General features: G+C 39.6%; 1 protein-coding gene across 3 annotated transcripts in view; it reads right to left on the bottom strand.

Annotated features, from left to right (window-relative positions):
- ZNF143 (zinc finger protein 143) overlaps positions 1–21,348 on the bottom strand; it is a gene marked incomplete at both ends in the record, with an annotated part of 38,851 nt that extends 17,503 nt beyond the window's left edge. Inside the window, 10 exons of one of the 3 annotated variants that reach the window (XM_079708342.1) lie at positions 6,341–6,520; positions 7,943–8,068; positions 9,671–9,746; positions 11,325–11,444; positions 16,560–16,634; positions 17,194–17,390; positions 19,277–19,360; positions 19,893–19,976; positions 20,824–20,916; positions 21,234–21,348. In XM_079708342.1, coding sequence (XP_079564468.1) covers positions 6,341–6,520; positions 7,943–8,068; positions 9,671–9,746; positions 11,325–11,444; positions 16,560–16,634; positions 17,194–17,390; positions 19,277–19,360; positions 19,893–19,976; positions 20,824–20,916; positions 21,234–21,345 — 1,147 coding nt within the window. The remainder of the gene's footprint in view (positions 1–6,340; positions 6,521–7,942; positions 8,069–9,670; positions 9,747–11,324; positions 11,445–16,559; positions 16,635–17,193; positions 17,391–19,276; positions 19,361–19,892; positions 19,977–20,823; positions 20,917–21,233) is intronic. The other 2 variants (XM_079708343.1, XM_079708344.1) reach the window with 2 other exon arrangements.
- Between the last annotated feature and the right edge of the window lie 387 nt (positions 21,349–21,735).

Genomic DNA, 21,735 nt, shown 5'->3' with positions numbered 1-21,735 from the left:
AAATAAATAGCTGTCAAATCCCTTTCTATCCTGCTAGGAGGCAGTGCACAAGAAAAGACTCCTTAACTATGGTTTCAACTTGGCTCAAAATGTGGTCTGCACCCTGAGTTTCATCCCATGCCTGAACACCACTTTCCCCTTAATTTCAAGGGATGTGAAAAATAAGGATGGAGATGTTTATTGCCCAGTTAACTCTAAGATTTGGTGAAACCTGTTATTATTACCTGTAACTAGATAATCTAGATATCACTAGTGATACTTTACTAATAATGGCAATAATAAATGCAATTATTAGTGTAACTAATGTAGCTTACCCTAAGGATTTTTTTTTTTTTTTTTTTTTGTGGTACGTGGGTCTCTCACTGTTGTGGCCTCTCCCGTTGTGGAGCACAGGATCCGAACGCGCAGGCTCAATGGCCATGGCTCATGGGCCCAGCCGCTCCGTGGCATGTGGGATCTTCCCGGACTGGGGCACGAACCTGTGTCCCCTGCATCGGCAGGTGGACTCTCAACCACTGCGCCACCAGGGAAGCCCACCCTAAGGGTTTTTTTAAAAATATTTATTTATTTATTTTCTAAAAATTTTTATTTATTTGGTTGCACCAAGTCTTAGCTGTGGAAGGCGGGTTACTTAGTTGGGGCTCCAAGCCTCCTTAGCTGCAGCAGGCGGGCTCCTTAGTTGTGTGGCATGCGAACTTTTAGTTGCGGCATGCATGTGGGACCTAGTTCCCTGACCAGGGATTGAACCCAGGCCCCCTGCATTGGGAGCGCAGTCTTATCCACTACACTACCAGGGAAGTCCCAATATATATATACATATATATATATATATATATATTTTTTTTTGGTTGCACCGGGTCTTAGTTGTGGCACATGGGCTCCTTAGTTGTGGCAGAAGGGCCCCTTAGTTGCAGCAGGCGGGCTCCTTAGCTGTGGCATGCGAACTCTTAGTTGTGGCATGCATGTGGGATCTAGTTCCCTGACCAGGGATTGAAACCAGGCCCCCTGAACTGGGAGCGCAGAGTCTTAACCACTGTGCCACCAGAGAAGTCCCACCCTAAGGGTTTTATAAGGATAATAAACAAAGATTTTCTAAAAAGTCTATGAAACATAGTTTGGACACTTCAGTAAATCTAAAAGGACACACATTTTATATTAACTTCACTTGACTTCTTGCATCCAGTCAAAAGCTATTAAATATTCACTAAAAACGTATTCACTAAAAACAACTCAATACAAAGTAATTCTTTTTCCATGAAACAGTCTGAGAACAATGTAGGCAGTACATATGTTTTTATAACTTTTCATTATAGAAAATTTCAAACATACACAAAAGTATAGAGAAACAGTGCAAATAATGATGATGTACCAATCATCTAGCTTCAACTATCAATTTATGGCCAATATAGTTTCATTTATTCACCACACATTTCTGCCCCCTCTTCCCACCCTGGATTATTCTGAAACAGCTCCAGATAGCGTTCTATCTCATCTATAAATATTTCAGATTGTATAAAAGATGGATGTTTTTAAATAACAAAATCAAAAATAATTATTTAATATCATAAAATATCTAGGCACTATTACTATGTAGTGGGGGGAATCTAACACTGAGAGCAAACTGGAACAAATTAACCTAACTGTAGTATTTTTTTCTTTTATAAATTTATTTATTTTTGGCTGCATTGGGTCTTCGTTGCGCGCTCGGGCTTTCTCTAGCTGCGGTGAGTGGGGGCTACTCTTCGTTGTGGTGTGTGGGCTTCTCATTGCGGTGGCTTCTCTTGCTGCAGAGCACAGGCTCTAGATCGCAGGCTCAGTAGTTGTGGTGCACAGGCTTAGTTGCTCCGCGGCATGTGGCATCTTCCAGGACCAGGGCTCAAACCTGTGTCCCCTGCATTGGCAGGCAGATTCTTAACCACTGCGCCACCAGCGAAGTCCCCCTAACCTTAGTTTAAATGAATACTTGTAACCACTTAGAAGGGGTATGGGGGCCAGGGCCAGGGTCGGGGGTAGCAGGGGGAGAATAAACTAATTAAAGTAACTCATACACACAGTATTTGACTAATGCTCTCAGTCTTGGACTAGGCTGGAGTGGGGAAAACTGCAAACAAATCTTTAATTCTTCTTGGTAGGCTTGTTTATTGTAGTGTTATGGGCAAAACAACTCTGAAACTATCTTAGGTGTAATACAGGATTAAGCAATGCATAAATGTGTCAATGCTGCTGGAAGCCAGAGCACTTACTATGGAAGAAGGGACATACAAATACAGAATGAGGGAAGAAAAGAGCTCTGTAAGATGAGCTGGAATTGGAGGTACTGGTGTGAACTCATATAATCTCTAAAATGTGCTTATGTGTGTATACATATGCATATCCCAGTTTGTTCTCATTTTACACCTTTCTTGGGTTAACTCCATCTTTTTCCATGGTTCTGAACACAGTAAAACCAACCACAAATAATAAAATCACTAATGTAATCTATAACATACGTCTTAGACATTAGTAATTGAGATTGCTTCTGTCCTTTGCCCAGCCTGCATTCTCATAGCAGGGCAGGTTAAAGTTCTTATCTTGGGGAATGGTTGTGGGGGAGATATGACAAGGGCAAGGCCAGGCAGGGAAATGTCAGGCAATTCCAACTCAGAGAACCAGCCCTATTCATATTTAGGCTGGAGCAGAAACTGCCACTAGGTGGCACCAAACCACAGTCAAGATGGAAATGAGTTTGTATTTTTGGTGGGAGGGGGGTTGTTTTGTGTTTTTGTCTTGAAATTATACTTTTTTAAATTGAAGTATAATTGACTTACAATATTACATCAGTTTCAGGTGTATAGCATACTGATTCAATATTTTTATACATTACGAAATGATCACCATGATGTCTAGTTACCATCTATCAACGTACCAAGTTATTACAATATTATTGACTAAATTCCCTATGCTGTATATCCCATGACTCATTTATTTTATACCTGGAAGTTTGTACCTCTTAATCTCCCTCGCCTCAATTTCACTCATCCCCCAACCCCCTCCCCTCTGCCAACTACCAGGTTTGTTTTCTCTATCCACATGTCTGTTTTTGTTTTACGTTTGTGTTTTATTTTTAAGCTCCACATAAGTGAAATTATATGGTATTTGTCTTTCTCTGTCTGACTTATTTCACTTAGCTTAATACCCTCTAGGTATCCATGTTGTCACAAATGGCAAGATTTCATTCTTTTTTATGGCTAATATTCCATTGTATGTGTATCACATCTTTTTTTTTTTTAATATTTATTTATTTGGCTGTGTCGGGTCTTAGTTGCGGCATGCGGGATCTTTTAGTTGCAGCATGTGGGATCTTTAATTGCAGCATGTGGGATCTTTTAGTTGTGGCATGCAGGATCTTTAATTGCGGCATGCAAACTCTTAGTTGAGGCATGTGGGATCTAGTTCCCTGACCAGGGACTGAACCCGGGCCCCCTGCATTGGGAGCATGGCGTCTTAGCCACTGGACCACCAGGGAAGTCCCTGTGTGTATCACATCTTTATCCATTCATCTATCAATGGATACTTAGGTTGCTTCCATATCTTGGCTACTGTAAATAATGCTGCAATGAACACAGGGGTGTATATACCTTTTTGAATTAGTGTTTTTGTTTTCTTCATTAAAATACCCAGAAGTGGAACTGCTGGATCGTATGGTAGTTCTATTTTTAATTTTTTGAGGAACCTCCATACTGTTTTCCATAGTGGCTGTACCCATTTACATTCCCACCAACAGTGCAATAGGATTTTCTCTTCTCCACATCCTTCCTCATGACTAACTTGGTCACCAGGTCCTTTGCTGATACCTCTTCAATGTCTTTCATTTTTATCCTTCTCCATCTCACTCACTTCAAATATTCGAATGGCCCTTAATCAGTCTCCTTGCTTATGGTCTCATCTCCCTTTAACTTCTTTCTATGGTATTGACAGAGCGATTTTTTTCCTAAAAAAACAAATTTTCTTGAAATCCTCTTAAGGCTTCCCCTCTGTCCATAGCAGTATTCAAAACTTGTTAATGTACCATTTTCAAAGGAAACGGATTGTTGTAAATGCCCAAAAACATTTCCAGAGATATCCAGGGGTCTGCAGAATGCAGACTAACTTACACAACTAAAGTTCCATTCTTCAAAAATGTCTTTTCACTTTGAATTATCCTAAGTTTACTCTTAATATCAGTAATAAAAACAATACATTAAAAATCTCCCTCTCGGGCTTCCCTGGTGGTGCAGTGGTTGAGGGTCCGCCTGCTGATGCAGGGGACACAGGTTTGTGCCCCGGGCCGGGAGGATCCCACATGCCGCGGAGTGGCTGGGCCCGTAAGCCATGGCCGCTGAGCCTGTGAGGCCACAACAGTGAGAGGCCCATGCACCGAAAAAAAAAAAAAACAACATCTGAAACTAACACAATATTATAAATCAACCATACTTCAAATTTAAAAAAATACAACCACAAAGTGGAGAATCAAAATTAAAACGTTTTAAGGGGAGGGTGGGACGAATTGGGAGACTAGGATTGATATATATACACTACCATGCGTAAAACAGGTAGCTAGCAGGAACATGCTATAAAGGACAGGAAGCTCAGCTTGGTGCTCTGTGGCGACCTAGATGGATGGGATGGGGGAGGCTGGGAGGGAGGTCTAAGAGGGAGGGGATATAGGTATACATATAGCTGATTCACTTCATTGTACAGCAGAAACTAACACCACATTGTAAAACAATTATACTCTAATTAAAAAAATTTTTTTTAAAAAATTTAAAAAAATTAAAAAATTACTGCTGGTAATTCCCCAGCAGTCCAGTGGTTAGGACTCAGCGCTTTCACTGCAGGGGGCCGGGTATGATCCCTGGTTGGGGAACTAGGAATCCTGCAAACCATGCAGTGTGGCCAAAAAATAAAAAATTAAAAACTTTTGAGCTACAAATGACACCATCAAGAAATTGAAAAAAAGAATCCCACAAAATCAGGAAAAAATATCTGTAAATCACATACCTAACAAGGGACTTGTATGCAGAATATAATAAAGAATTCTTATAACCCAACAACAAAAAAAGACAACCCAATTTAAAAAATGGGCAAAGAATCTGAAGAGACATTTCCCCCCAAAATACATACAAATGGCCAACAAGCACATAAAAAGATGCTCAACATCATTAGCACACTAGGAAAATACAAATCAAAAGCACAATGAGGTAGATACCACTTCACACACACTATGATGGCTATAATCAAAAAGAGAGATAACAACAACTGTTTGCTAGGATGTGGAGAAACTGGAACCCTCATACATTGCTGGTGAGAATGTAAAATGTTGCAGCCACTTTGGAAAACAATTTGGCAGTTCCTCAAAATGTTAAACAAAGTTATCATAAGATCCAACAATTCCACTCCTAGGTATATACCCAAGATATCCAAAAAAAAAAAAAAAGGGAATTCCCTGGCGGTCCAGTGGTTAGGACTCTGCGTTCTCACTGCCAAGGGCCCAGGTTCAACCCCTGGCAAGGGAACTTAAGATCCCAAGAGCTGTGTGGTGCAGCCAAAAAAAAAACACCACACATCCACACAAAAAATTGTACATGAATACTCCAGCAGCATTATTCATAATAGCCAAAAAGTGAAAGTAACTGGTAAACTGATAAAATTTGATGCATTCATATAAAGGAATACTAGTCAGTAATTAAAAAGGAAAGAACTACTGATATGACATGGCTGAACCTCAGTACTATTATGCTAAGGGAAAGAAACCAGACAATAAACACCATATACTGTACATCTATATGAAATATTCAGAATGGGAAAATCCATAATTGCTTATGGCTGGGGGGTAGGGTGGAGAAGACTGCTAACAAGTATGGAGTTTCTTTCAGGTGAGATGAAAATGTTCTAAAATTGGATTTTGGTGATGGTTGTACAACCCTGTGAATATAATAAAAACACTGAATCATATACTTTAAATGGATGAATTGTACAGTACGTGAATTATATCTCAATAAAGCTGTTAAAAAATATATATCCATAGACACTCTGCAATAATTATGTCTACTATCCCTCCCTAAATCAACTGTCCTGGACAATATCTTGTCTGTCTCTGTATTTCTGGTGCCTGGCAGGGGAACACACAGCAGATGGTCAATAACTGTTGAATAAATAAATGTAAAAATACTAAGGTGAAGTTTTTTCAAGTTGCATAATCCATTTCTACCATGCCAAGTAGCAGGAAGGAGGGAAGAGATTACTTGTAAATGGTTTATAGGAGAGGCAGGAATTCAACTGAGCCTTGAAAGACAGAAGACCAAGAACTAGAGACCGTTACCTGTGTGTATCCTCACATGGTTTTTATAATTGGTTGCACTGGCAAATGCCCTCCCACATCCTGGTTCTGTGCAGTAATAAGGTCTTTCTCCTGTGTGTGTCCTAATATGCACTTTTCTGATATTTGATGTTGTGAAAGACCGACCACAGCCTTCAAAGTGACATTTAAAGGGCCTTTCTCCTGAAAACACGAAGGGAAATACATTAAATGGTGCAAAAATACACAGAAAATTGAAATGTCTTATCCTTCAGTTCTGCCTAGGATCATTCATGCTCAGACTCTAGCCTTTTCGTATTGAGCTGCCCTTTGAGTTTTTTTCTCTTTTTTTCTGTCAACAGCATCGTCTACTCCAAACTTAAATTTACATAGGAAAACCTGAATAGTATTCAAAACTCATCACTGATTACATGACTTTCCAAGATGGAATTACCCAGAAAGGCATATTAAAAAATAAGCTGAGAAAAGAAGACAAAGAAATACATATCATAAAGAAATACAAAAGAAAAACAGAGTCAAGAATAAGGATTAAGGTAGAACAACCCTAGAATCCCCTAAAAGCTTACCTCCTACTTTATTTATTCTATAATACTTGAAGAAAAATAATTTTTGTTTTTTTTTAAATCTAGTGTCTAACACATAATATGAATCAAAAATACTTGCTGAATATATTACTATTCTCAGGAGCTTGGAGACGCTTGCCTCTGATATAACGGATAAAACTAAGAGCACGAATGAAATAGAAGCAGGGACCTATAGCTTTGTTCCTGAACACTGTAAAGTAAAGCCGATTTGGGATCATATTTGAACTAAAAGTTAAACTTTAATGAAGAATCCTCCATGAAAATCTGCTAAACTATCTCAGAATACTTAGAAGTATTTGGAGACAAAGCGATAACACTATGTTTAAAACATCTGCAGTAAAATCTCAAACTAAAGGACCTTATGCTATACTACTTAGTCAACAGCTTATAATAGCATCTCTTATCAACAGTTTCTGAAACTCTTCCAGCTCTGATCCAAAGCAAATAATTACCTTTATATTACCAATCTGCAAATAATCAAGTACAAGGAGGGGAGGGGAGGGGAGGGAAGATAAGAACAAAGTACCCTTTAGGAAAAGCAGAGAAGGTATTTAAGGATAGGGGAGATGATCACAAGGAAGTAACAAGCCTTTCTTTCTGAGGGGCTGTGAGGGGTTCAGACACTTTTCTTAGAAGCAGCTTAATGCAGAAGAAGCAGTACTAAACTGAGAAGGAATTGGGTGCCTTAGGTTCTGGTCTCTGTTGGACTACTAAGTAGATGTATAATCCTAGGTAAATAAGCCTGCTGCTCAGATAATTCCTGAAAACTGAGAGGGTTGGTGGTCTAGAGCCATTGTTTATCTCTTGGAACATGAACCCCTTTGAGAATCTAACAGTGTTACAGGCCCTCATCCTGGAAAGAAGCATACATGCACGAATGGCAAACTGCATGGAGTTTTGGGAGTTTAAGAGAAGCCCTTGACGTTGACTCCCTGAAACGCTTCCAGAAACTACTTCCCCAAGTCCCTTCCTGCAGATTAAGAACTCCTGGCCTAGATATGACATTTCTTCACACCAGTACCTGTATGAGTTCTGATATGTTTTTGTAGATCTCCTGAAGTTTTGAAAGATTTAGTACAATTATCTTCTGAACACCGATATGGCTTTTCTCCTGTATGAGTTCTGACATGACTTTTTAATCCATAACCTTTAAGAAAAATTTAAAAGAAATGTAATTACACAAGACCCCTCTAAGCATGCCCATTGAGATTAAGTTATTGAAAAATACAGTAAAAACCAAGGATATAATACTAGGCAAACACAACAGAATAACTATTAAAAAGGTACAAGAGTATGACAACTCAGGACTGTCCTGCTGAAAATTCAATAGTTTCATCTCTGTCTAGAAGAGATTGTGTGCTTCTTTTTTTAAAGTGCCCCAATCTTATTAGATGTTTACAACTCATACCCCAAAATCTTGAAGTAGAATCAAGACATGATACCCGGAGAAAACCATAATTCAAAAAGATACATGCACCCCAATGTTCACTGCAGCACTATTTACAATAGCCAGGATATGGAAGCAACCTAAACATCCATCAACAGAGGAATGGATAAAGAAGATGTGTACATATATACAATGGAATATTACTCAGCCATAGAAAAGAACAAAATAATGCCATTTGCAGAACATGGGTGGACCTAGAGATTGCCATACTGAGTGAAGTAAGTCAGACACAGAAAGACAAATATCATATGATACCCGCTTATACGTGGAATCTAAAAAAAAAAAGGTACAAATGAACTTATTTACAAAACAGAAGTAGAGTCACGATGTAGAAAACAAACTTACGGTTACCAGGGGATGAGTGGGGGGTGGGAAGGATAAACTGGGAGACTCAGACTGACATATACACACTACTATATATAAAATAACTAATAAGAACCTGCTGTATAGCATAGGGAATTCTACTCAATACTCTGTAATGGCCTATATGGGAAAAGAATCTAAAAAAAAAAGGGGGGGAGAGTGGATATATGAATATGTATAACTGATTCATTTGCTGTACACCTGAAACTATCACAACACTGTAAATCAACTATACTCCAATAAAATTTTTTTAAAAATAAATAAATGAATAAATGGATGAATACAGGAAAAAAAACCTTATAGAATGTTACAATTAATATTTGTACTGTAAACTGTATGTAAATTTTACCTCAAAAAAGAAATATAAACAAATATTGAAAGTGTTAGTTACTGATATGCATGCTGAACTGTTTATGGTGGTATACTATAACATTATTTTTCATTTATATAAATGTTTGTAAATTTTCGTAATAAACAAGAAAAAATCCTGAGAAGCAAAACCAAAAAGAATCACGACATGGAATGAGGAATAGGGTGAAGTCAGGAGGCCTGGCAACGGTCCTGGCCCTCCTGGATGTGTACCTGGGCAGGACCCGTCCCACTGCTAAGCACCCGTTTCCCATGGTTCCCCCTAAGGTCCGTCCTAATGTTAAACTCTGTGTCAGCTTTAATGCTCGACTTTTGTTTTTCCTGCTAAAAGAAAGCAGAGTGTGGAGTGAAATAACAAACACAGTAGGCAGCAACAGGTCTGAGGAGCAAAATGAGAACACAGAGAGAGAACAGAACAAGCAGGACAAAAGGCAGTAAGGGAGAGATTGGAAAACTAGTCACTGTGTGCCCACTAATTCAGACCAAGGCAAGGGGTCAGTTCCTGCCTCTGACCCGCCTCTGCCTGACCCCCAAGTGGAACCAAGAAACAAAGAAAATTCATGTTTTTACCTGTTGCAAATGCTTTCCCACAGCCTGCATGCTCACACTGATAAGGCCGGTCTCCTGTGTGTGATCGCTCATGCACCTGTTATTAAAACACGGGCATGAGTTTATTTCCTTGAGGCACTCCACAGGTGGATGGTCTCCACAGAGACCTTTTTTATTTCCCAACTGCTGAATTATGTTGTTGCTTGTATGTTATTTTTGGAAAACAAAAGATAACTTCTTTTCTCAAAAACTACAGGTCAATAATTCTCAATATAGACCAAATGTACGTTAAGAAGTACTCATTTTAAATAAGGAACAGGGGACTTCCCTGGTGGCACAGTGGTTAAGAATCCGCCTGCCAATGCAGGGGACACAGCTTCCATCCCTGGTCCGGGAAGATGCCACATGACACGAAGCAACTAATCCCGTGTGCCACAACTACTGAGCCTGTACTCTAGAGCCCGTGAGCCACAACTACTGAAGCCTGCGTGCCACAACTGCTGAGCCCACGTGCTGCAACTACTGAAGCCCACGCGCCTAGAGCCCATGCTCCATAACAAGAGAAGCCACCACTATGAGAAGCCCACTCGCCGCAACTAGAGAAAGCCCGCCTGAAGCAACGGAGACCCAACGCAGCCAAAAATTAAAAAAAATATATATATATATAAATTAAAAAATAATAAATAAGGAACAGGAATACTGGAGGTTTGAGTTTTTCTAGAGTTGTCAAAGGTGTTTGAATGGAACATGTATCTGGTGAGACGCAGGAGTACAGGGAGATGCTACACAACATAAGGCTAAGAGTGTGGAGGCTGCTGGCAGAGGGGCCTCAATCTGAGGCAAGGCTTCACTGCTGACCAGTGGTGTGGCCATGGCACTTGCCTTCTCTCAGCCTCAAAGTCCTCTCTCTAAAGTGGGGACATAATAGTACCTATGATAGAGGGCTGCTGTGACAAATGAATACTCATGACAATGGCCAACATTTACTGAACCTTTACCACATGCCAGGCCATTCTCTTCCGTACTTTACATGTACAGAATTAACTAACTTAATTTTAACAACCACTCGTTGAGGGAGGTACTTTTATCATCCAATATTATAGATAAGGAAAATGAGGTACTTAAGAGGTCAAGTAACATGTAAACACTGATAAGTAGTGGAGATGGGCTCTAGGGCTGTTATTCCAAATATGCTAACTGCACACTTCCTGACACATTGTGAGTTATTCAATATATGGTAGCTATTATTTTTATAGGTCATGGTATGTTGTGTTTAGCTGCAATCAAAATACTTGGCCTATGTATTTGACAAACAGGACAAATTAACACCAACTTTCACTACATTTCAGCAAATCACTGTTAATGGAATGATTACACATATATCTCCCATGTAATTACATAAATTTCACATTTGAGAAAAATGTATTCAAATATGTAGAGTACCCCTATCATGTGTCACGTAGTATGCTGGACATGAGGGAGCCAGAGATGAAGAAAACATAGTCCAAGCCCTCAAAGAGTTCAGTTTCTAAAATCTGCATAGGCTTTTGTATATGAGTGTATTTGTATCTTAATAGGTGGCGGAACACAATGGTGTCTGAATACTGCAAACACATTATATTGGCATTTAATGCCCTATTCTCATAACTAGACACAGCCTTTCCTTCATATATACCTTAAGATGATGAGCTGTTGTATATAATTTTCCACATCCATCATAGCCACATCGAAAGGCCTTCTCTCCACTCTGTTGAGACTTAGCAGTTACTCTTGTTGCATGTCCTTGTAAGACAATCTAGATGAAACAAAAAGTATGATTTAAATTATTTATGCAGAAATAAAGTAGATGAAATTACAATTTTCAGGATAAAAAAGATAAAACTGTAATGTGGTTTTCCAGACTCAGGTCATCATTTTATGAAGATTCTATCATGCTGAGCCAGTTAGGTTAATTCTGTTCCATGGCTGAAGTCAGCAGCTCTGGAAGAAGTCAAAAGGAGGTCCACAAGGGGGCATAGTCAGCGCTCACAGGTCGATTCCCACTCTAGAAAAGTCAAGCCAGGGAGCATCCATCAATGCATTATATGCAGGTGTTCCTTGACATACTCCAGGGAATTAAGTGTGTGTGTGTGTGTGTGTGTGTGTGTGTGTGTATATGTATTTTAGGACATATGTTCTAAACAATGTAAAAATCATTTTCAATTTCAAAAGCAATGGAAAAGAAGGGGTTAGGTCATTTGAGTCGCCTGTGGGAGACATTACAATCCATATGATCCTAGTCTATACTTACATAGTGTTAAGTAGAAGATCACTTCTCTGGAACTCAACACAAGACTTTAAACAATTGCACTGATGTCAGAGGTTTTTTCAAAGATTATAACCTATTTTAGAAATTGAGGTACCATGAAAATTGAGGTACCACAGAGAGAAATTCTACTCTGTGGGCATGTGGTGATGGTGCTGCCACATCCTATCCATGCAGATTGTCATACTTGGCTCAAAAATGACTCTGGGGCTTCCCTGGTGGCGCAGTGGTTAAAAATCCGCCTGCCAATGCAGGGGACACGGGTTCGAGCCCTGGTCCAGGAAGATCCCAAATGCCATGGAGCAACTAAGCCTGTGCACCACAAGTACTGAGTCGGAGCTCTAGAGCCTTGAGCCACAACTACTGAGCCCATGAACCTAGAGCCCGTGCTCCGCAACAAGAGAAGCCACCACAATGAGAAGCATGTGCACTGCGACCAAGGGGAGTACCCGCTCACCACAAGTAGAGAAAGCCCACGCAGCAACGAAGACCCAATGCAGCCAAAAATAAATAAATAAAAATAAATTTATTTTTAAAAAACTGCCAAGCCAAAGGACTTTGATCTCCAATGTAAATAAAATTAGTTTTTAATGAAGTCAAAACTAATGGAAACCATGAAAAAGGGCCTTGGATTCTAACAGAACATGTAAAGCATCAACAATGCTGCATGATGCTAACACATTTACAAATTACTCATGTGTTACCTAAAATATTAATCAAATGAAACTCTCATTTGGTTTTCATAACCCCACGAGATGGGTAAGGCAAAGATTATTGTTCTCATTTAGCTAATAAGTCTCAGATCCAGAGAAATTAAGTAATTTGCCCACAGTCACACAGATACTACATAGCAGAATGGAAGCTCGACTGAGATGTTTTTATTACAAATTACATGTTACTTTAATAGCACACTGTTCTGCTTAACTAAGGGTGGTGTAGCTAGAAGGCGATGACAACAGTCATAGCCTCCCTGAAACACACATATCCCATCATCCTTATGGTTCTTACAACTGAACACATGGGCATCCTTAAACAGAGTACTTCAGATGAGTGTTTTCAAATTCGGTACTACTGGGGCTTCCCTGGTGGCGCAGTGGTTGAGAGTACGCCTGCCGATGCAGGGGACACGGGTTCGTGCCCCGGTCTGGGAAGATCCCACATGCCGCGGAGCGGCTGGGCCTGTGAGCCATGGCCGCCGAGCCTGCGTGTCCGGAGCCTGTGCTCCACAACGGGAGAGGCCACAACAGTGAGAGGCCCGCGTACCACCAAAAAAAACCCCAAAAAACAACAAAAAAACAAATTAGGTACTACTGACATTTTGAACAGAATAATTCTTTGTTGTAGTGGGGCTGTTCTATGCCTTGCAGGACATCTACCCAGTAGATGTCCCCAGTTGTGACGACCAAACTTGTCTTCAGACGCTGCCAAATGTCCCCTAGGGGGCAAAACTGCCTTCCCATGAGCGCATTATGTTTTAGATACTCTAGGTCTTTCTTGTTCTATGAAATCTGGTTTCAAGTAAGAGATCAGCTCAGCAGCATAACTAGTGTGCTTATGTTATAGATGAAAGAAAAAGCTCTAAACTGTAAGCATCACAATGAAAAAAAAATAAAGCTTTGAAACAAGACTGTAAAAAAATCTATCACATTAGGTATAGACCTCTTTACTTTAAAGTTCAGCCAGACACAGAATTACAACTTCTTAAGCAACTCTGGCAGAAGTAGGATGAGTACTAAGAGACAAACCAAGACGTTACAGGTCCTGCTTATTTGCAGGGGTTCTTCTGGGATATTTTGACCTTTTAATACCATGTATTGGGTCCTCAACCTCAACTATGGTACTCAATTGTTTTGGAGGACAGAAGATTCAGGAACTTCTGGTCTAGCACTTAATGAAGAGAAATATAAGTCACAAATACAAGCCATATATATAATTTTTTTTTTTTGGCCATGGTGGGTCTTCGTTGCTGCGCGCGGGCTTTCTCTAGCTGCGGCGAGCAGCGGCTACTCTTCGTTGTGGTGCGCAGACTTCTCATTGAGGTGGTTTCTCTTGTTGTGGCTCACGAGCTCTAGGCACGCGGGCTTCAGTAGTTGTGGTGCACGGGCTTAGCTGCTCCGCGGCACGTGGGATCTTCCCAGGGATGGAACCTGTGTCCCCTGCACCGGCAGGCAGATTCTTAACCACTGCACCACCAGGGTAGTCCCCACATATATAATTTTAAATGTTCTAGTAACTACATTTAAAAAGGAAAAAGAAACAGGTGAAATTAATTTTAGTAATTATTTTACCTAGCATGTCCAAAATATTATCATTTCAACATGTAATCAACAGGAGACATTATTAATGAGATATTTTACATTCTTTTCTTTTTTTTTTTTGCGGTACGCGGGCCTCTCACTGTTGTGGCCTCTCCCGTTGCAGAGCGCAGGCTCAGCGGCCATGGCTCACGGGCCCAGCCACTCCGCGGCATGTGGGATCTTCCCGTCAAGGGGCACAAACCCGCGTCCCCTGCATCAGGAGGACTCTCAACCACTGCGCCACCAGGGAAGCCCTACATTCTTATTTTCATTGTAAGTCTTTGAACTCTGGTATGTATTTTACACTCACGGCACATGCCAATTCTGACTAGTCACATTTCAAGTGCTCAGTAGCGACAACATTTGGACAGCATAGATCTAGTCTGTAAAGGAGAGGTACAAAGGGAAAAGGAGAAAAAGCTACAGTCAGAACAAAAATCCTATTCAACTTTCTTCATTTTCTTTGTCTATTGGCACAAACACCAAATGGTTATATATCTGCAGATAAAGAGTAAGCGTGTTTTTTACGACATTCTGTTTCAGCAGTTCTGAATTCCTAGTATGTTTCTGGGTTCAGAAATTAATTATTGGTCGTAATAGAATTTTATGTTAATAGTATAATGTTATACGGACCAATGGTAAATTCACTCATTTTTTGTAAGACCTATTCTAGTTTACTACAAGTGTAGTTACAACTATCTTTCTTTAAAAATATTCTATTATTTAAAAACTTAATTGTTAGTCACTAATAAGAGACAGAACCCTATTGGGCCACTCCAAGGCACTGACCTACATCTCTTGTATATATTTACACTGTGTTTGCATTTTAGTAGAGTTTGACTTTGATAGATTTGACATACTGCAGTATAAAAAATATTAAAGTCTCATTTTATGAATTCAAAGACTTGAAAATTTTGCCAAGAATCATGTAGTTTCAAAGCTGGTGGGCTTAATGATTTACAAACTGTGTTTATATTACTGCTACTTCATGGCATTACTTCAGTGATAAACAGAAATACTGGCTATCCAGCAATGTTTAAAAGCATCAAATTTTTACCAGTGATTTCTTTTATTATTATTTTATTATTATTATTATTTTTTGCAGTACGCGGGCCTCTCACTGTTGTGGCCTCTCCCATTGCGAAGCACAGGCTCCGGACGCGCAGGCTCAGCGGCCATGGCTCACGGGCCCAGCCGCTCCCCGGCACGTGGGATCCTCCTGGACCGGGGCACGAACCCGCGTCCCCTGCATCGGCAGGCGGACTCTCAACCACTGCGCGACCAGGGAAGCCCTCTTTTATTATTTATTATTATTATAAATATAAAATCTTCTTGATAACCCCCAACAGTACTACTCAATGGCATTAAGTGGTGATGCTAATGCTCAAGTTAAAAAGTGTTGCCCTGAAGCAATAACTTTAGGAGTTAAATATGATAAAACACTTGGAAGACTGCAAAAAACTATGAGGGAGCAGTCAGCCAAATACTAGAGATAATTGCTGAGAAAAAAAGGAGCAGCATTAAAGCAGTAATATACTACAGTGATTATAGAAGCTCCAAGAACATCCACCCACACAAACACCAACCCCTCAAACAAACACAAAAATACATAATTCATAACAGAGTCTTGAAATTTAACTTGTAGATCTCCCAGAATGCATCTGTGACTACTCTGTACTTAACTACAAACCTTGGTGAGGCCCTGCAGCTCTACGCTGTTATTTGGGTAAGGGATAGCCAAGCACTGGACACAAGGTGAGCATCTGAATCAAGGGCAGCCAACCCGTGGCCATCTGCAGCCCAGGAAGGAATCTGGTAGAAGCGGTAAAAACAGCTTTGCCCAGAAGGAACAATGACAATTAGCTAGACTGGACCTTCTCTCCAGAAGTTGAAAAGGAAAGTATGGAGGGAATCAGTTGTAAACAGAAGAAACAAAAACATATAAAAACCAAAGTAGCAAGGGTTAGTCAGTCACAGTAAGGGTGAAGGCCCAGAAAAAGGATCCACAAACTGCCGAGGGTGGGGCAGACAGAAGACCGCCTGGTCTCCAAAACTGCTTTGGACTCCAGAACACAAGCTTCATCTGGATTTCTGTGATATTTCTATTTCTTTAGTGCCACTTTCATCCATATAATGAATTCTGGGACCTGAGGAGGTAATCTGAGAAAGCTGCTGCCTAATGCATACACTGTTTTTCTGAACTGGTAAGATATTCCTAGGGAGGTAGTGAGTTCTTGCTTTCATCCCTAGAAGGGCTCAGAAATGCTAAGAGAAAGAGATTCTAATATAAAAAAGTAGCCTTACATACCTGCATTTTTTTCTCTTGCTCATTTTCTCCAATCATTCCTGAACCTGTTACGCTTTCACTTCCATCAATGGACACCTATAGGAATAAAATAAAGCTTAAAAAAAATTTCACATATTGATAACAGTTTAGGCTGGGAGATAAGTACATGGGTACATTATCATTTATTTCTGTTTATGTTTGAAAATTTCCATTATAAAAAATGGGGGAAAAACCTTTTAAATTATATAAATGATATAATTTCAATGCAGGAAAAAAAACACAGCCCTTTTGATGTAAAACTTAGTTGAGATTTTCCTTCACCTTTTCCAAACTCTAGTCTCTACTTTATAATTCATAAGCAGTTCCATCTATACCTCACTGTTTCTTTTATGGCACTCATACTTGAGTATATCTTTGTGTGAATTACCTGCCACCCATTTCTCTTCTATAAGCTTTTACTCCATTCCTTTTTTTGTCTTCAAATGTTTCTTTCTACCCTTCACTTCTTTTAAGATAAATGCTGATCTTCTCCTTGATGCTGTCTGATTTTGACTCTGAATTCCTAGTTTCTTATTTTTTTTTTTGCTTTCTTTTCTTTTAGTGAAAGATAAAGAAGCTGTATCTGGGATGTTCTTCACATTGTAAAATGCTGTACCTTTGCTGCATACTGTTCCAAAGCACTGATGGTGTCGGGATCGATCGTGGCATCCCCAGTGTGTAGACCTGCCACTGTCCCATCAGCCTGAATTGCCAAGATGGTGTCAGACTGTGGGACTTGCACTGCATGGTGGATGTAAGCTGTGGTGCCGTCTTCCAGCTGAACTGCCTGTAATGCACTCTGGTCATAACTATCTGAGGGAGTAGAAGAGAATGCCATTAAATTAAAGGTAGTCTGATAAACAGTTACATATTTAAAGGATGAAGGGAATGAACTTTTATCGAATATTTACTATGAGCAGGGCCCATGTGCTTTACGTGTGTTATTTCATTCAATCCTCACAATGATTCTGTGAGGCAGGTATATTTACCACCTTATTGTACCAATGGGAAACTGAGGCTTGAGGAAGTAAAGTCACTTTCCTTAGGACCCAGGAAATTAAAAAAACTAACAATTAACAGTCAAAAATCAGTATGCAGGGCTTCCCTGGTGGCGCAGTGGTTAAGAATCCGCCTGCAAATGCAGGGGACATGGGTTTGAGCCCTGGTCCGAGAAGATCCCACATGCCACAGAGCAACTAAGTCCGTGCGCTACAACTACTAAGCCTGCGCTCTAGAGCCCGTGAGCCACAACTACTGAGGCCTGTGTGCCACAACTACTGAAGCCTGTGTGCCTAGAGCCCGTGCTCCGCAACAAGAGAAGACACTGCAATGAGAAGTCCGCGCACCACAACGAAGAGTACTCCCACTCGCCAAAACTAGAGAAAGCCCACACGCAGCAATGAAGACCCAATGCAGCAATCAATCAATCAATCAATTTATTTAAATAAAAAAGGAGTACTAAAAAAAAAAATCAGTATGCAGAGAAACCAGGATCTGAACTCATGTCAGTATGACTCTATGTTTTTTTCCCCCTTCTAAATAACCATACTAAGAAACATACAGCATTGTGAAAAAATAAATCTAGCCAATTACAGTGAACCTGTGATCAACTCCCACTGCTAAGGAAAAAACATTTTCAGAGTTTACTTTTCTCAACTTTAAATAAATTTATTTACAAATTCAAATACTCTGAATTTTAAAAAATTTCTTCCTGTGGTTTCACAACTAAATATAGTCTTTTAAAACATTTACAGTCATTCTATAATGAAGTATTTTATAAAGTAATAACAATAGCTAATATGTACTGAGCATTTATTATGTGACAAATATTGTTCCAAGTGCTCTACATGTTGGTACACTTTGTCTTCACAGCTACCCTACGATGTGGATACTTATCATAAGCCTCATTTCAGATGATGAAATTGAAGCACAAAAAGGTTAAATAATTTGCTCAGGGGCACACAGCTAGAAGACAGCAGACCCAGATTTGAACCCAGATAGTCTGGCTACAGAGCTGTGCTCATTGCTCCTATACATTCCACCTCAAACCCCTGGTCCTCCCTACACAAAGCTAATAAGCATGAACATTTTGCCATATTTGCTTCAGATAGTTTAAAATTTTTTATTTAGGGGCTTCCCTGGTGGCACAGTGGTTGAGAGTCTGCCTGCCGAAGCAGGGAACACAGGTTCATGCCCCGGTCCGGGAAGATCCCACATGCCACGGAGCGGCTAGGCCCGTGAGCCATGGCCGCTGAGCCTGCGTGTCCAGAGCCTGTGCTCTGCAACGGGAGAGGCCACAGCAGTGAGAGGCCCGCGTACCGCAAAAAAAAAAAAAAAAAAATTTTATTTAGTTTTAAAGACCAACACAGGGGCAAAGGGCCTTGCTAAAGACATTATATTTAAAAGGAAGAAAAAAATCAACAATTTAACTTTCAAATGTTTAATTTCATATTTTAAAAGCAGCTTCTAGTTGAAGTCTTCCAGGGACCAGGGGTTTGCTATTTCAACCTGTTACTGGACAACTCATATTATTAGAAAGTTTTCCCTTAGACTGTGCCAAAATCTACCATCTTATATTGAGAGAACAAGCACAATCCTTCTTTTACATGACAACAGCATTTCTGCAACTAAAGGCAGGTCTTATTTTTCCCACACTCTACCTCCCCCTTGTTTTATTCAAATGTTCAAAGCTAATTTACCTTTGGAGGTATGGTGAATAAACGCTGTAGTTCCATCTTCTAACTGCACTGCTTGCCCATCCTCTAAACGCAAACTGTCCCCTGCTCAAGAACAATGTTTACATTTAGATCCCATATTTTCTAAGCATATTCTGATAACTCAGCAACAACAGAGTCAATAAACCATTAAACACATCATACAAACCTACACTTCCTTTATGGATCCTTCAACATTTAAATAATTTCAGCAAAGCTGCTCTGAATAAGTGTTTAAAGGTAAAAAGATATTAGAATACCTGTTTTAGGAATATTTACCAGGGAATAGGAGAATTGAAAGAAGGGAAAAAAAGAAAATGAGAAGGCGTGTAGGATTTATCTCAAATAATAGAAATATTCACTTAGAACTGCTGTCCATTTATCTCCAGAGTGCAGTCTAGTAATTTCTTTTCCATTAACTTCGAGAGAAAATCTCAATTAAGTTAAAATGGCCTTTAGATCCTCTCTTTGACATCTACCTATCTCCCCTTTCAGAAGGAGGCCTAGAGATCAGGACTAAGTTTAAGTAGTAAGAGGCAGTTGGAGGCAGCAAATACTTAAGTATGAGAATCAGAAGAGTAAGTAAATATCAAATACTTACTACTTTTAGGTATGGGTACATGTTGAACATAGGCAGCAGAACCATCCTCCAACTGAATGACCTGACCATCTATGAGTTTTCCATCTAGAACAAAAGATTTAAGCCAATAAATTAGCACAAGCAAAAATTCTAAACTTTATACAATTTCAAAATGATATCAACTATAAAAACATACACTACTTAAGATCATGTTCATCTTGATTCTTCCCTCAATGTTCTGAGGCAATTCAATAACACATCCAGTGATCCTACAGAAAGCAGAAAATCCTCCCTCAGCCATCCTTTCTCCCCTCCGATTTTCAATTAGACAAATTCAAGAGGAAGAGTGGCTCATCTGAGCAAGCTACATGAGTCAAACCTCTATATACCTTTCAGAGCCACTTAGGGATCGTGACCCTGACCCCAGCGAAGCTGAAACTGGGAAGATAGAAAGATGTATCAGTGCACACGAGGCCAGCTGTCATTCTCATCCCTGGGGGCTACAAGTCCCTTGACTATGTATACACATGCTCAGTAGCTTTCCAAAAAAAACAAGGAATTTGAGAACTAGGCTATTTCTTGGAGCAAAGTAAACACTGATTTAGAAACAATGTTATAAAAGCAAAACCAAATGGCTACTTTTACGCATACTTTGTAAAAACATTAAATAATAATTTAAAGGGAAAAAGTGAGAAAGGACTTAGTAAAAATAGGTCAGGGACACTACCCCCTCCCCTCTTCCTCACTAATTCTGATACCCCAGAGTATCTTCCAAATATCTCAAAAGGTGTCCTCAAATTATCAAAACAAAATTTAAGTTAAACTGAAATTACTACCATATGTAGTACAGTGTCTGTAGGAGGGATTGGGAAGCGGTATAACTGCTAGGTGTTCCAACTCTGAGGTTATGAATTGCTGGTAATAACCAATGGGCTGTATATGAGGCACATACCTTTAGAATTGTGTTGTATATAAGCAGTAGAACCATCTGCAAGTGTTACTGCTTGCAGGCTTACACCTTCCATATTTTCTAAATTGTCACCATCTATTATAAAAAAAATAGTTATTTTCTTTAGATAACTATCATATGTGTGTGCTGTTTAATTTTTTTAAAAATAAAAATTAGTCAAAAGGCAGACTGCTTAACTTAGACTCAAATGGGATTTCTTACAGCATTTACAAAAAATATTTCTAAACCCTACTATACCAGCACCCATACCAGGGTAAAAATGCTCATAAAAAGGCTTAGCTTTGTGTTGCCTTTAGCTAAAGGAGGAGGAACAAAGTAAACAGTACTGTACGGTTTCATTTTTCCTTTAATATTTCCAAACCCACATGATCCCTTCAAATAAGATTGCTCACCTGCCACAGTTACTGCCTCTGTCAGGCATAAGGTAACATGCTGAGCCTCCATTCCTCCTCCAGGAAACTCTGTCATTCCCTGAGAATCTCGATTTATTTGGGCTAGCAACATTTTCTACCTTGAAAAAAATGTAGGCATTGAGAACAAAGAACAATGTATATGAAATAAAATCTACAAACAATATTTATGAACCATAAAAAATTGCTATGGAAGTGAACAGTGTTTGAAATAAGCTGAAATTTCACTTACTATGCAGGGTAAAAGTATTTGCCCGAAGTCCAGAGCATGCTTTTAATAATTCATCAGTAAACTATTGGGCACACCCAAGTCTTGCCCATCAGTTCTGTACCATGTCTAAAATTCCCATAATTAGTGTTCTTTGGGTTTAACATGGTTGAAGATTCCCACTTAGAATCCATGAATGGATTGAGTCAATCCTGTTGATTCAATCTTCAGAAATCTATGCTGAACCTGGCCACTTCTCACAAGCTTCACCATTAC

This window comes from Hyperoodon ampullatus (assembly GCF_949752795.1).
Source record: "Hyperoodon ampullatus genome assembly, chromosome: 7".
In the NCBI taxonomy this organism is placed as follows: domain Eukaryota; kingdom Metazoa; phylum Chordata; class Mammalia; order Artiodactyla; family Ziphiidae; genus Hyperoodon; species Hyperoodon ampullatus.
The sequence above is the reverse complement of the archived record's forward strand: the minus strand, read 5'-3'. Positions and strand labels throughout refer to the sequence as shown.